This window comes from Acipenser ruthenus, chromosome 2 (assembly GCF_902713425.1).
Source record: "Acipenser ruthenus chromosome 2, fAciRut3.2 maternal haplotype, whole genome shotgun sequence".
In the NCBI taxonomy this organism is placed as follows: domain Eukaryota; kingdom Metazoa; phylum Chordata; class Actinopteri; order Acipenseriformes; family Acipenseridae; genus Acipenser; species Acipenser ruthenus.
The window spans coordinates 32989558-33003955 of record NC_081190.1 but is presented as its reverse complement, the minus strand read 5'-3'; the positions used below and the strand labels follow the sequence as shown (position 1 = coordinate 33003955).

General features: G+C 47.3%; 1 protein-coding gene across 2 annotated transcripts in view; it reads right to left on the bottom strand.

Annotated features, from left to right (window-relative positions):
- Window positions 1-14398, bottom strand: part of LOC117972401 (galactose-1-phosphate uridylyltransferase-like) — a 61195-nt gene that overhangs the window by 41884 nt on the left and 4913 nt on the right. For both annotated transcript variants that reach the window (XM_058994379.1, XM_058994371.1), the window contains 3 exons: window positions 7492-7540; window positions 2188-2317; window positions 862-918 (listed from right to left, as the gene is read on the bottom strand). In XM_058994379.1, the coding sequence (XP_058850362.1) occupies window positions 862-918; window positions 2188-2317; window positions 7492-7540 (236 nt within the window). The remainder of the gene's footprint in view (window positions 1-861; window positions 919-2187; window positions 2318-7491; window positions 7541-14398) is intronic.

Here is a 14398-nt window from a genome sequence, read left to right as displayed (position 1 = left end):
TGTTATTTTCTCCCAATTTGGCATATCCAATTATTTTTTAGGCTCACCGCTACCACCCCCGCGCTGACTCTGGAGGGCGAAGACGAACACACGCTGTCCTCCGAAGCGTGTGCCGTCAGCCGACCGCTTTTTTTCACACTGCGGGCTTGCCATGCAGCCACCCAAGAGCTACAGTGTCGGAGGACAACGCAGCTCTCGGGCAGCTTACAGGCAAGCCCACAGGCGCCCGGCCAGACTACAGAGGTCGCTGGTGCGCGGTGAGCCGAGGACACCCTGGCCGACCTAAACCGCCCCCCCCCCCCGGGCGACGCTTAGCCAATTGTGTGCCGCCCCCTGGGAGCTCATCCACAGTCGGCTGTGGAATAGCCTGGAATCGAACCGGCAACGTCCAGACTATAGAGTGCATCCTGCACTCCACGCGGAGCGTCTTTACCGGATGCGCCACTTGGGAGCCCCTCTGGCTTTTTAAAGCACATTCACTGTGCATATTTATGTAAATGTATTTTTGTGTCTACTTCAAACATTTTAGATGCATTTACATGGGAAATATTGGATGTACTCAGGGTTTTAATGGATCTAAATCATTTTTGCAAACTATTTCTTGTGACGTCAGACCTTTAGTCTTTGCCCGTTCACCCTAAGTTGGGGCCCAGCCACATTTCCAAGCTCTGCTACGCCACTGCTGCGACCGCAGCTGCACTTCCATTCATCTGAAACAGCACAATGACTTCACAATCACGTGACTTGCGATTAGTCAACTACAAGTCAACAGTCACTTTTGTATTCGACCAGTTGACTAATTGACCATTCAGTTCTACCCTTAGTTTGTCGAATACCATTGTTACATCCTTAAACACTCACCTGAGAATGAGGGTGTGGATTCGAGCAGCCCATCATGGCCCCTTTATTTTCAAAAATCTGAAAAAAAAGAAAGAATATTACAAACTACATATAAATCAGTGGGACCCATTAGGTTTTTTTTTCTTTTCTTTTTTTAAAGTCGGTTCTGAATGGTCAAAACCCAATTTAGTATTCATTAAATACATTACAGTGTTTTTGTTCTAAAATGTTTTATTTTTCAAAAGTAACAGTTGATTTATTGGGTGTGTCAAGCCAGGAAACCAGAATGAAAATCGGATACCCTAAAACTAAATTCAACAATTCCTCTGCGTCCAATGGGAGTGAAGCTTTTCCTTATAGTATTGAGATGAATGCCGGTGTTGACACATCGGACAGGAATGTCTGACGTCTAGTGGGCTGAGAGCAGACAGGCATCATTCTTGATTGATTAAAGAAGGATGAGATGGAGGGAACAAACATGACAGACTGCTGTAGTGTCCTGCAGGTTCCAGTAGAGGGAGCTGATGCTCCCGAGAACTGACCATGAGGATTTATTTTAAGATCTGATTAAACATTGCTGCCGTTTCCTGGTAAATAATCACTATCTGTGTGTCAGGTGAATAATACTCCAGTGCTCTAGCTAAAAGCAGACCTACTGCACAGGAAGTGAGTAGGTACTAGGAATCAGCAGTTTTTTGTTTTTTTTTTTTACTTTGTACTTAAAAAAACTGTAAATTCCAACTTGCATTTTATTTAAAGTGTGAGAGGAATTAGAGTGCACAGGCTAATAAGACATTATTTAAATGATAACTACAGGGTGCATCACAAGGATAACAGTCCTCTGAGTCTGACTGCAAGGGAATGAGTCAGAGACAGGCAGTGTATTGCTGAGAATGGCCGTTGAGAGGTTTGTTAAATCAAACCTGTCCTGTTATGGTGTGATAATATTACACTTCTCATATAATATTGGTTTGATTTAATTTTTTGGTACCTAAAATGCTGAATTAAATGCACCGGAGAATCGAGTCCTCTTTGTATCCACTTTGTACAGCTGGGGCAAAAGAGATGTTTGATTTGTACTATTCTGTCAATGTGCCTCAAGCCTAATTCAGACTTCATATTCATCAAATCCTTGGTCTCTTTGAACGGCCGTCAGAAAAATTTCCAAAGTACCTATTGGGGCCAACGATGGCATGTTTTTTTCCTCTAGGACGACTAGGCTAAAACCATCAAAATTATTTGTACATAGGCCCCAACGTCTAACATATGGAAATGACTTTCAGTCACAGACGTCCTTGAGATTAAAATCTTCATGTACCATTGCCAATTCTAAACCCTAGCATTTACCTGAACCCACGGGTATGTGGCCCCCAGATCTACCAACAGCTCAGCCCATTTGTCAATGACATTTTTTATCTCAGAGACCTGCATCAGTGGGAGGGTGATATCTGACCAGGGATGGAAGCACATCACTTTACTGAAAAAAAAAGAATTCAGGATCAACTGACAGCTGCAAACAGATGTATTCTTAGACTGTAAAATGATTGCAAAACACTGCTTTTATCCAGGGCAAATACGAAAAAACTGTAAACACTGTAGGTGCAAGCAGGAGTCCACAAAATTGGTCATTGACCAATAATTTTTCAGTAAACAATTTATTTTGAGTCAGTCAGTCATGAATATTTTTGAAGAATCTGATGTAGTTGGGACAGTCTTTGAAATCAAATGTCTCCTCACAGGTTCTTAAAGTTCTTAAGATGGTCTATGGTTATCCTTTATATTGTGCTGCCATCATGTGGGAATGCAATGTTAAACCATTCGAGAGGTTGTGTTCTTTGGCCCATATTCACAAAGCATTTACCACGATTCTTAGTTAACACAGTTTTTTTCCTTAAAAGAAAACAAAACATTGATAAATTTCACTGTCACATAAATTCAGAGATAAAATGGTTTAATAAGGATAAAGACATGATCAACCAAATTCACAGACCAGATACTCAAATGCATTCTATACCCAGCACCAGAGTATAAATGAACACTACTGTGGTTATTTTTAAATGTGATTGTGATTGTAAAAATGATTTTAATTATAAATAGTTAATATAATAAATAAAGCCAGTAAAAATAAACTTTGCTTAAAGCTTTTAACAATATATATATATATATATATATATATATATATATATATATATATATATATATATATATATATATATATTACACACTGTACAATTAGAGTCAAAGGAGGCTTGATTTGCTTTGAAATTACATCTGATGTTTAACATGTGGTTACATTTAGGAGAATGGCTTTTTAAAGGGAGTCCAAAAATTGAAAGTGTCAAAGAAAAATCAAACAATACTTAAAAAAAAAAAAGAGGGTGAAATGCCCTTAAGGCGACGATTATTTACTTTTTGAAGTAATGTCTCAGATCTCTCTGGTGAACTTTCATGCAATAACAACCCACTTATCCTGTTGCGTTTGTTTTGTTTTTTTTCTAATGAGAAATGTAGATTTTTGACAGGCCACTGACTTGTCACTAGGCCTCTGCCTCCTTTTTGAAAGTGAAGATACATGTAAAGTATTTGTCCCTTGAAATTTGGCAAATCATTTGATCAAAGAACTGAAACATACTGGCAAAAATTTGCTTGGAGTGATAACCCCTGTGTCCTTTGTGCTACTTTAAATCATGTCCATTTTAAATGTTATTATATTCCAAAAACAAATTACTAACAAATATGACATTGGAAACGTGCCACTGCACTGTAAAGTATTGTACATATGCTGAACAAAATGATAGTACATACTAGTGATGTTATTTATAACATGGCCTCTAGAAGCCTATTGATGAGACTATATGTTTTATACCATTCTGCTACAAGATTTGTCACTGGTGCCCCCACCATCGCGACCTTAACAATCTGATTAATTGGCTCTCTTTATATACAAGTTGATTGAAACACTGGTATACGTTAATCTACCAAACCTTAACTGGGAAAATTGCTGCTGGAGTACTCTTCTATATTGTATAACTTAAGATTCAGTAATTTTATTAAACTTGTTGTTCCCAGGGTATCAACAGTTTTTGTTCGTCACTCAATTCAGTTTGCAACAGCCAAATGAGTTTCAATAAAAGGAACAATTTGAACAGTTCATATCTGAGGACACTTTTAGCCATAGAGTTAACTCATTGCTGACTGGCATCTGTACCTCCTCAGTTGCTGCTGAGTTTTATGTGTTATGATTGAGTGTGTTTTTTACTCCTTATTTATTGTGTTTTATGTTGTTTGCTGTGGTGTTGTGAGCCTCTTGCCAGGTCATCATTGTAAATGAGAATTTGTTCTCAATTGGCTCATCAGGATAAATAAAGGTTTTGATTGATTGATTGATGATGTACATGGGACCCCTGACATTTATTCTGTCAGTGTAAGGAGTAAGTAGCTTGTAATTACATTTTCTTTAAATGTTTGCTATTATTGTTAGTGGTTCTTAGTGCAATTACTCAATTTTTTTTTTTTATTTAAGCAGTAAAGGTGTTTTTACTAGGATTGAAAGGGCTGAAGATGAGGATTATATATATATATATATATATATATATATATATATATATATATATATATATATATATATATATATTGCAGTGCAAAAGTCTTATACATGTTACATTTTTCTACTCTGATGCATTATGAGCATCAACAATTTACTCAAAGCCTCCACTAGTGTTTTCTACTATTATAACAAACTTGACATAAATAAAGAAGGAAAAACATTGAGAGAAATAGCTTGCACCACTTAATTTTCAATGTGTGGTATCCGAAGCATAATCAACAAGTACAGAGAAACATCATCTGTAATTGACAAACCCAGGACTGGAAGACCCAAAAAGCTGTTGAACAAGGAAGATAATATCCTTAAGAACACAGGTGTCATTGTCCATCAAATCAACAGTACAGTCACTCTTGAAATCAGGACTTAAAGGATGTGTTGCAGTAAGAATAACTCTGTTAAGAAAGGGGAAGAAGACGAAAAGGCTAAAATATGCACAAGAACACAGAAATTGGACTATGGAACAATGGTCAAAGGTGCTTTGGACTGTTGATGGATGGACAACGACACCTGTGCCTTCTGCCAGTTCTGTTGTCGATTCAACGCTTATCTTCTTTCTATTCCTTAAGGATATTATCTTCATGTATTGCTTATCCTTGTTCGACAGCTTTTTGGGTCTTCCAATGTTGGGTTTGTCAATTACAGATGATGTTTCTCTGTACTTGTTGATTATGCTTCGGATACCACACCTTGAAAATCAAGTGATGCGAGCTATTTCACTCAATGTTTTTCCTTCTTTATGCAAGTCAAGGTTGTTATAATAGTAGAAAACACTAGTGGAGGCTTTCAGTAAATTGTTGATGCTCATAATGCATCAGAGTAGAAAAATGCAACATGTCTATATATATATATATATATATATATATATATATATATATATATATATATATATATATATATATATATATATATATATATATATATATATATATAGTGATGATGTGTATGTGCCAAACATTAATCTGGAGGCTTTTGGACCCTGGTGTTAGCCACATACACTTCATCATAGCAAAGGTAACAATCGGTTAATTTATTAATTAATGGGTAAATGCTGATCGGCTACAACTGATCAAGTTGGGAATAAAAAGGTCACAGTTTGTGTGTTTGGTGATGGGGGTTGAGGTGGAGAGATAGGAGAAAACTAAAACAGTAGAAAAGTGTGTTGGACAAAGAAGGATTTTCTGATAAACAAACAAAGGTGCTGGATGGTGATATGGATTTGGTTATTTGTGGAATTGTTTTAAACAAGAGAACAGGCTTACCCTGTCCTGCGTTAGATAGGACTACTGTTACCCTGTTTAGTTAGTGTCCAAAGAAGGGCTAGGCTTTGTTTTGTTTGTTTTGAACTCGGCTTGCTAATAAAAAATATGCTACAGCGTTCAAAGAGCACTTCCAGTGTACAGTGTGTATTTAAAGGGACAGACCTTGTCTGAAGCACAACATAGACTCCTGGTGAAAAGATCTAAATACGTTACTATATATATATATATATATATATATATATATATATATATATATATATATATATATATATAGTGGTGTGTGGGACGTATGGTAAAGTGTGTAACAATGCATGCATAAGTAAAAGAATGAAAACAATCCTATTTCCACAATAAATAACTGTCTGTATACTGGGTACTGTGTGTAGTGGGGTAAAATGACTGCTGACTAAAAGACTATGTTTCCCAGAAGGCCATAGTTAAACTGGTAACAGGACACAGGTGTGTCTTGTTAGGGCAGGATCCTGGCTATATAAAGCCAGCCTTGAATCCAGTTCAAGGGGGAGACTACCAGGGAGATGGTTGTAGAGTGAGACAGATGGTGTTTATTAACTGTTACTGAGTGGTACAGTTGTGCTGTTCGTAAAGTTACCAATTGTTTTCTGTACAGGGAAACAGCTTAGTTGTCCTGACCTAGATAGGGACTTGTGGTTAGTTAGCACTCCTTGTTGGAGTAGGTTTTTGTTTGTTTATTTTTGTTTTGCCAACCAACGAGTGTATATAATAAACGTACGCTACGGCGTTCCACTGCAACTCCTGTTTTGTGTATTTCCTACCGTGGTTTGCCTTGGCCATCGGTCTGTGTGTCTCTCTCTCTCTCTCTCTCTCTCTCTCTCTCTATATATATATATATATACAATGTGTGTGTAATATAAGCTTAATGTTAGTAAGCAACAGCACCATCTAGTGCTCAGCTGTGTATTACCAGCAAAACTAAAGGAAATGTGTTTCCAAAGTGGCAGATCACAAGACGGCACTGGTTCTTACTTCTACAAAGACACTTAGGATGATTTTACATATTTATGGCAAGAAAGTAGAACTAAATAGGGGGCTGATCATAGTTGACACTAAGTTGGCGGGTGATTAAGTATCCAAGATAAAGAAAAAGAACAGTCTCAACAGTGATGTTTGTTTAGGAGACGTCAGCAGATTTCCACTAACTTTCATGAAGACACAAATCTTTAAGATTCATCACGTCACCTCTGTGCCACCCTCGCTGCCCTATCCCATGACTATTTTGAATAAGAAAACCTTTTTTTCCACTGAATGAAATAAATGAAACCTACAACATTATGATGTTTTGGTTACTACATGATTTGGGCTGTGACATTTCAGAAAATGGCCAGCAATAAGACTATGCTTCTGGATATCAATGTCTCAAAACCCTGCCAAAATACCATGTAACTAAAATGAGCAGCAAGCTGCAGAGGTTTGGGGGAACTACTGGGTCAAAACTTCTGAAACTTGTTGCACAAAATAACAGGTTTCATAATGAGGTATCCAGCTCAAAATACATTCTTAAAAAGTGATTGAGGATTTGGGCACACGTAAAAAAAATACACATATATCAAATACAAATATCCATCTCTAAACATACAATAACACTTATTATTTTGCAGTCCTAAAGAGATGACTCTGTGAGCCATTCTCAAGATCAGAAATAAGAGGCTGTTAACATTAAGGAATGGTATTCCTCCTCTATGTTATTTAACTTGAAAATACACATGTAATTAGCATTGCTAATTTAATAAATTAATTTCTTATTACCATACACCCTTGGCTGCTTTTGTTTGAAACAGTGAATGGTCGCTGACTCCTAAAAGAGAAAAAAATGATTCAAATAAAACATATTTGAATTAATGGCTGCTTAAAAGATTGTCATCTGCTTGCACAAACTATCAAACTAGAAATAGTTAACAAAAACATAGCATCCCAGCTAGCATGATCTAAGGGGTATGTTGTATCAAATAGAATGGTTTGTAACATGAAGCAATATGGAAATATGAAAAAGATTGAAATCATAAAACAATACCAGACATTAAGACAATAAATCAAAGTGTTCTTTCTCTATGCAGCGGTACCTTCAAAAGCCCCATGACCTCAATGTGTCAGCCATATTTGGTCAGAGGTCAATTTCATTGTCAGCAACACATGTAACATTACAGTTTTATGTAATCCTGCAAATATGAAGTTAATATGTCAAATTGTTTCTGAGATACAAGCTTTTGACACTGTGGAGGCAGTGGCTTTGCAAAAAAAACTATCTTAAAAAGGGCTAATGGCTCTTGTACTTGACCTATACATTTACAGAATGGGTAGAGGCAATATCTTGAAGCGTTGACCCCAATATGGTGGCCATCTTAGGTAATTTTGCCCGCATAGTGTCCAAAACACTGAAAATATTAAATTGCCAGCTTAAATGCTTCATGAGATATCAGCAGTAGTAGGTGTGGCAGTGGATTGCCAACCCCGTACAAGCTCCCATTCCAGGGGTGCTTAATAAACAGCATGTGTGACTATATGTGCTATACGTTTTATCAATCAAAATAGACTGTAAAGTGCATGGTGGATATACACTGCTTTGCCACTTTATTTCGACCTGTCTACCCAAATGGATTTAGCATTGCTCTGGGTGGGACGCGGAATGACCTGGATCCCTTGATTACTCTAGAAGGCTAAACGAATGTTGTATTTACTTGTGGGTCAAGTCCACCCAACAATGTCGCACTCATAGCCTGATGGCTGCTTTCAAGACGATAATGCGCCCATCCATTGTGTCAGAATTGTGCGCAAATAGAGCAAGGACTTCAGACATCTTCCATGGTCACCACAATCCTGGATCTCAATAGAACAGCATGCTGTGATGCATTCGTCATCACAATTATCTACCAACCTCTCTGCACCAGTTGTATGACATATTGTCAGTCTGCCACTTGGGGACCCACCAAATCTGTTTTTGTTACAACGTTTTACATTAAATGCAGACATAGCTGACTTTTAAAAAGTATTTTCCAGCCATGTGGGACGCTACATATGTACTCCTATTCTCCCTAGGTCACCATTATAAACAAAAATATTGTAGCGTTCTGTGCTATGGGGATGAGACAGACTCGGGAGAGGCCAGATGAGGTTCCACGTACTTTTATTTTTTTAATTTCTCTAATAACACAACGAAACCCTGTTTGGGCCGGGGTTCACGCCAAAATAACAAATAGCTGTCTCTCTCTCTTTTACACCGCAGACTCACCGACAAGCACTCTCTCAGCCGGTACTCTCTCTCTCGTAATCGCTCTCCAGTCAGACATTCACACGCATTCTCCCGCTCGCGGCTTCCCCCCCCTCCTACTTATAGCCTCTGGGGGAACCGCCCACTGCACACACACGCATGCACTCACGCAGACACACACCAACGGCGTGCCCCGTACCCTCACAATACATGGAACCTTAAACAGGACGTAACAAACAAGACAAACACAATGTCCAGGATGCTGCCATCGCCAGGGTCGTTACACAGCCCCCCCCTTAGTCCCTCGTCCCCGAGGGAAGAACAAAGTCTCGAAAACGACCCGGGAGGCGATGCTGTCTTTGCGGGCGGGAGCCCTGCGTGGAGGACGGGCTCCTGTCAGCCACAGGGGACAGGGAAACTGAACCGTCGGGGGAGGAACCCTCAGCCCTGGGGGTGGGGGGACTGTTAGGGCGGGGTGGATCAGGAGGGGGCAGGAGAGGACTGTCAGGAGCTGCTGGGTCGGATGGTGCTGGGTGTTGTCCCAGGTAGGGGGCCAGCCGATCCCGGTGTAGCACTACCTTGCGTCCTCTGTGAGGTAGCTGCACCCGGTAGGCCACGTCCCCGATCCTCTCCAGGACATGGCAAGGACCAAGCCAGTGGCTGTCCAATTTGGGGCAACGGCCCCGCTGTCTCTTGGGGCTGAAGACCCACACGAGCTCCCCGGCGGTGAAGTGGCGCCCCCGTACTCGGAGGTCATAGTTCCGCTTCTGCCGTACCCCAGCAGCCTGCAACTGGTCCCTGGCGAAGCTGTGGGCTGATTCCAGTCGGTCCTGTAGTCTCCTGGCATACTCAGGGCCCGGGGGTACACTGGGGGCATCTGGGGGACGACCAAACGCTAGCTCCGCAGGAGTGCGCAGCTCACGCCCCAGCATGAGCAGGGCAGGGGTGCAGGCGGTGGAATCCTGGACAGCAGAGCGGCAGGCCAACAGCACGACAGGCAGGTGGGTGTCCCAGTCCCGCTGGTGGGTGGCGGTGGTGACAGCCAGCTGTACGGCCAGCGTGCGGTTGAACCTCTCCACCAGTCCGTCGCTCTGAGGGTGCAGAGGGGTGGTCCGCGTCTTCTTGATGCCCAGGCGCCGGCACATCCCGGCAAAGACCCGGGACTCAAAGTTGCGCCCTTGGTCGGAATGCAACTCTTGAGGGACCCCGAACCGGCTGAAGAACCCCTCCAGCAGTGCTTCAGCGACCGTCTCTGCCTCCTGGTCTGGCAAAGCGTACGCCTCTGGCCACTTAGTGAAGTAATCGAGGGCCACCAGAACGAACCGGTTCCCCCTCTCTGAGCGTGGAAAGGGGCCTAGTACGTCCACGGCAACCCTCTCCATAGGCCCCCCGACCTGGTACTGCTGGAGTGGGGCGTGCGACCGGCCCTGGGGTCCTTTCCGGGCAGTGCAGATGTCACAGCGTCGGCAGTGGTCCTCCACGTCTCGCCTGCACTGCCCCCAGTAGAACGACTGGCGGAGCCGCCTCAGGGTCTTCGTCACTCCAAAATGACCAGTGCCTGGGGTCCCATGATGGGCCTCTAGCACCTCCTGGCGCATCGCCCCCGGGACAACCACCTGCCACCTCACCTCCCCCGTGGCGGGCACCTTCCACTGCCGCTGAAGGACTCTGTCACGCAAGGCCAACCCGCTCCACTGAGCCCACAGCCCCCGAGTGGCGGTGGAAAAAGGGGCCACCTCCTCCCAGGGAGGCCTTCGCTGCTCCTCTAGCCAATGTAGTATGGGGCGGAGGTCCGGGTCTCGGTCCTGATGGGCTCTCCAATCCACCCTCTCAGCCGATACTGCCACCCGGCATTGCTCTTCCCCCCGGCGGGACAGCTCTGCTTCCCTCTCCTCCTTTCTGCTGCAATGGGCGCATCCCTCCCGGGCACAGGGACGACGGGACAGCGCGTCCGCATTGGCGTACTTCTCACCAGCCCGGTGTTGGATCCGGTACTGAAACGCCTGGAGCTGCTCGATCCAACGGGCGACCTGTCCCTCCGGCTCCCGGAACGTCAGGAGCCACTGCAGGGCAGCGTGGTCTGTGCGAATGGTGAAGGGGAGCCCGCAGAGATAGTGGCGGAAGTGGCGGACCCCCTCCACCACCGCAAGCAGCTCCCGTCGGGTGACGCAATACCGGCGCTCTGCCTTGCTGAGCGACCGGCTAAAATACGCCACCACATGCTCCCCTTCTGGACCCGGCTGGGATAAGACAGCCCCGATCCCCTCGTTGCTTGCATCCGTGTCCAGCAGGAAGGGAGAACGGACATCCGGGGGAGCCAGCACCGGGGACTGGCACAGCGCATGTTGCAGGGAGGCGAACGCCTCCTGGCACGCCGGGGTCCACTCAAAGGGCTCGTCTTTCCTCAGGAGGCGGTGCAGGGGGGCAGCGATGGTGGCAAAGCCCTGCACAAACCTGCGGTAGTAGGACGCAAGCCCTAGGAAGCTTCTAACCTGCCGGGGATTGACGGGAATAGGCCAGTCCCTCACTGCGGTGACCTTGTCCACCTCTGTCTGGATCCCCTCTGCTCCCACTCGGTGCCCGAGGAACGAGACCTCCTGGCGCATCAGCTGGCACTTTTCAGAGTGCAGTTTTAGCCCCGCTTTCCTCACTCGCCGGAGCACCTCATGCAGGGAGGCCAGGGCGTCCTGGAAGGTCCCTCCGTGGACTAGCAGGTCATCCAGGTAGACCAGGCACTCCGAGGGGGGTACTCCGGCCAGCACCTTTTCCATGAGCCGCTCGAACGTTGCGGGGGCGTTGCAAAGTCCGAACGGCATCACAGTAAACTGCCACAGACCCCGTCCAGTGGAGAAGGCAGTCTTCGGCCGTGCAGAGGGATCCAGCGCAACCTGCCAGTAGCCGCTGCGGAGGTCCAGCGAAGAGAACCATCTAGAGCCGGCCACCAAGTCCAGGGACTCATCGATGCGGGGAAGGGGGTAGGAGTCCTTCTCCGTCACATCGTTCACTCGCCGGTAATCGACGCAGAAGCGCCACTTGCCGTCCTTCTTCCGCACCATGACTACCGGCGAGGTCCAGGGGCTGTCGGACGGCTCAATGATCCCCGCTGCCTTCATCTCCTCCAGCACCTGCTCTGTGGCTTCCTGGAGGGCGAGTGGTTGGCGGCGAGGGCGCTGCTTAATGGGGCGGGCGGCTCCCGTCTCGATCTGGTGCTGCACCAGGTGTGTCCGCCCCACGTCATCCGAGGCGGTAGCGAAACTGTGGCGATACTCATACACCAGTTCCCACAGCTGGCGACGCTCTTCTGTGCAAAGCCCTTCGCAGCTCCTGAGCCAAACTGCATGCACTGCGCTGAGAGCTGGGTCTTCAAGGGAGACTGGTGGCGGAGGGGAGATTGCTGGGGACGCTGAATTACTCCTGACAGTAGGGCGTGGCATGGCGGTATCCTCCCGCAGCCCTTGGGTAGCGGTTGGCGGCGCCGGGCAGGGTGGCGGGGCTGCCTGGGGGAGAGCTGCATTCCCCTGGGCCACGCTAGAACTGCAGGAGGGCGGCTGTACATGCTGGCGAGCATTGCGGCCTGAGAGTGGCCGTGTTGGCTGGCGAGCGTTGCGGCCTGAGGGTGGCCATGTTGGCTGGCGAGCGCTGGCACCTGAAGGCGGCTGTGCAAGCAGTAGCTCCTTCCGGAGTGGGGGCCGTCGAGACGCTGTATTGTCCCTGATGAGACTGGCGCATGATGGAGCCCGGGGGTGTGCTGAGGTCTCCCGTCTCATGGCGGCGGTCCGTTGTGTCCTCGGCAGATCCCGAAACTGTCGTGCGAAGGGGTCCCGACTCCGACCCAGCGGTCCAAGGGGTGAGGCTAAAGCTAAAGCCGGGCTCCCCTGTATGTGCAGTGTCCCGGTCCGGAGGTTTAGCTGTCCGCCTGTGTAGCGCAGGAAGTCCAGGCCCAGTATGCAGGGGTCCTGTACAGCTGCTACCCAGACAGGGTGGTGTACTGTCCGTCCAGCCACTTCAATAGCAAGGTTGCCCTTTCCTTGCATGGGGGCTAGCTCTCCAGTCACAGTGCGCAACTGCACGGTGGTGGGCTCCAGCCGGACCCCTGCAGGGAGCACATCGGGGCGGATGAGAGTCACCGTGGAGCCAGTGTCTACGAGAGCAGTGCACGGGACCCCCTCAATGCGGACGGGGACATGGCAGAAGTCCCCGGCAGTGGTCCTTCCTACCGCTATAGCTGGCTGGCACTGTCTGTGGTCGGCTGTTTCCGTGAGGGGTGACGCCCTGCTCTGTCGGCTACACGGGTTAGTACTGGTGGCGGCCGCTGCAGCTGGGTGGTCCGCGATTAATGGGACTGGACTGGGGGCACGCGTCGTCCCGTCTATGCGGGCCCCTTGGCGTTTCCCTGCGGTTGCTGTGTCAGGTGTGGTGGTGGTGCAGCAGCTGCTGCTGGGCAGTGGCGCCGTAGGTGGCCAGGCTGTCCACAGCCCCAGCACAGCTGTGGGGGGGTTTCAGGAGTCCGAGCTGGCTGGGTGATCGCCGCCCTGATGAGGGTGGTAAGCTCCGGGGGCCAGGTGGGGTCAATGGTGCGGTACGGGGCCTCCTCTTCTTCTGCTTGGGCCATGCGAGCTCTAGGTGGTGTGTGGTCAGGCCGCCTCTTCTGCTGACCACTCTCGCTCCCAGGGGCATGGTCCCGCTCCCCCTCCTCGAGCACCGCCTCGACTCGTTCGGCGTGAGCCACGGCAAGCTCTAGGGAGGTTGGGGCAGCAAACCGGACCTGCTGACGTAGAGCGGTCGGGGTCAGTCCGCGAACAAAGGCCTCGACAGCCAGGTCCTCCTGGGTGGCTGGCGGGAACATTGGGTACCCCCTCCGGGCCAGGTACCGGACATCAGCAGCCAGTACGCCCAGTTTCTCTCCGGGAGCTCTAGTGCGGTTGGCCAGCTGCAGGCGCAACCCGACTGCGGGCTCCACTCTCCCAAAACGGCGTTCGAGAGCTGCGGTTAACACCTCGTATTGGGCCACCTCGTCTGGGCCCAAGTCCAGCAGAACCTGCAGCGCTTCTCCCTCTAATGCAGCCGCCAACTGTCCTGCTTTCTCCGTCGGCCCCCAGTCATTAGTGAGCGCTGCCATCCTGAATTTGACGTGGTACGCCTCCCACGGCGATCTACCGTCATATCGGCCTGCTTTCACTGGCTGCCGGCTCGCCCCTGGCAACATGTTCCCCCCACACCGCATATTCTCTCTCCCGTGATCGGCACGGGGCCCATATCGGGGCTTAACGTCACGCTCTCTTGTCAGACACACGCTCAGTTCAGCAACCAATGTCCCATAGCTACTACAGCCATTTAGATCGACGGTGGTTAAACAATGTAAAGCCTCTTCTTCTAAACAAGCAATTAAATTACTGGCTTTCTCTCTGTCTGTCCAGTTGTTTACCATTGCCATCATTTCAAACTGCT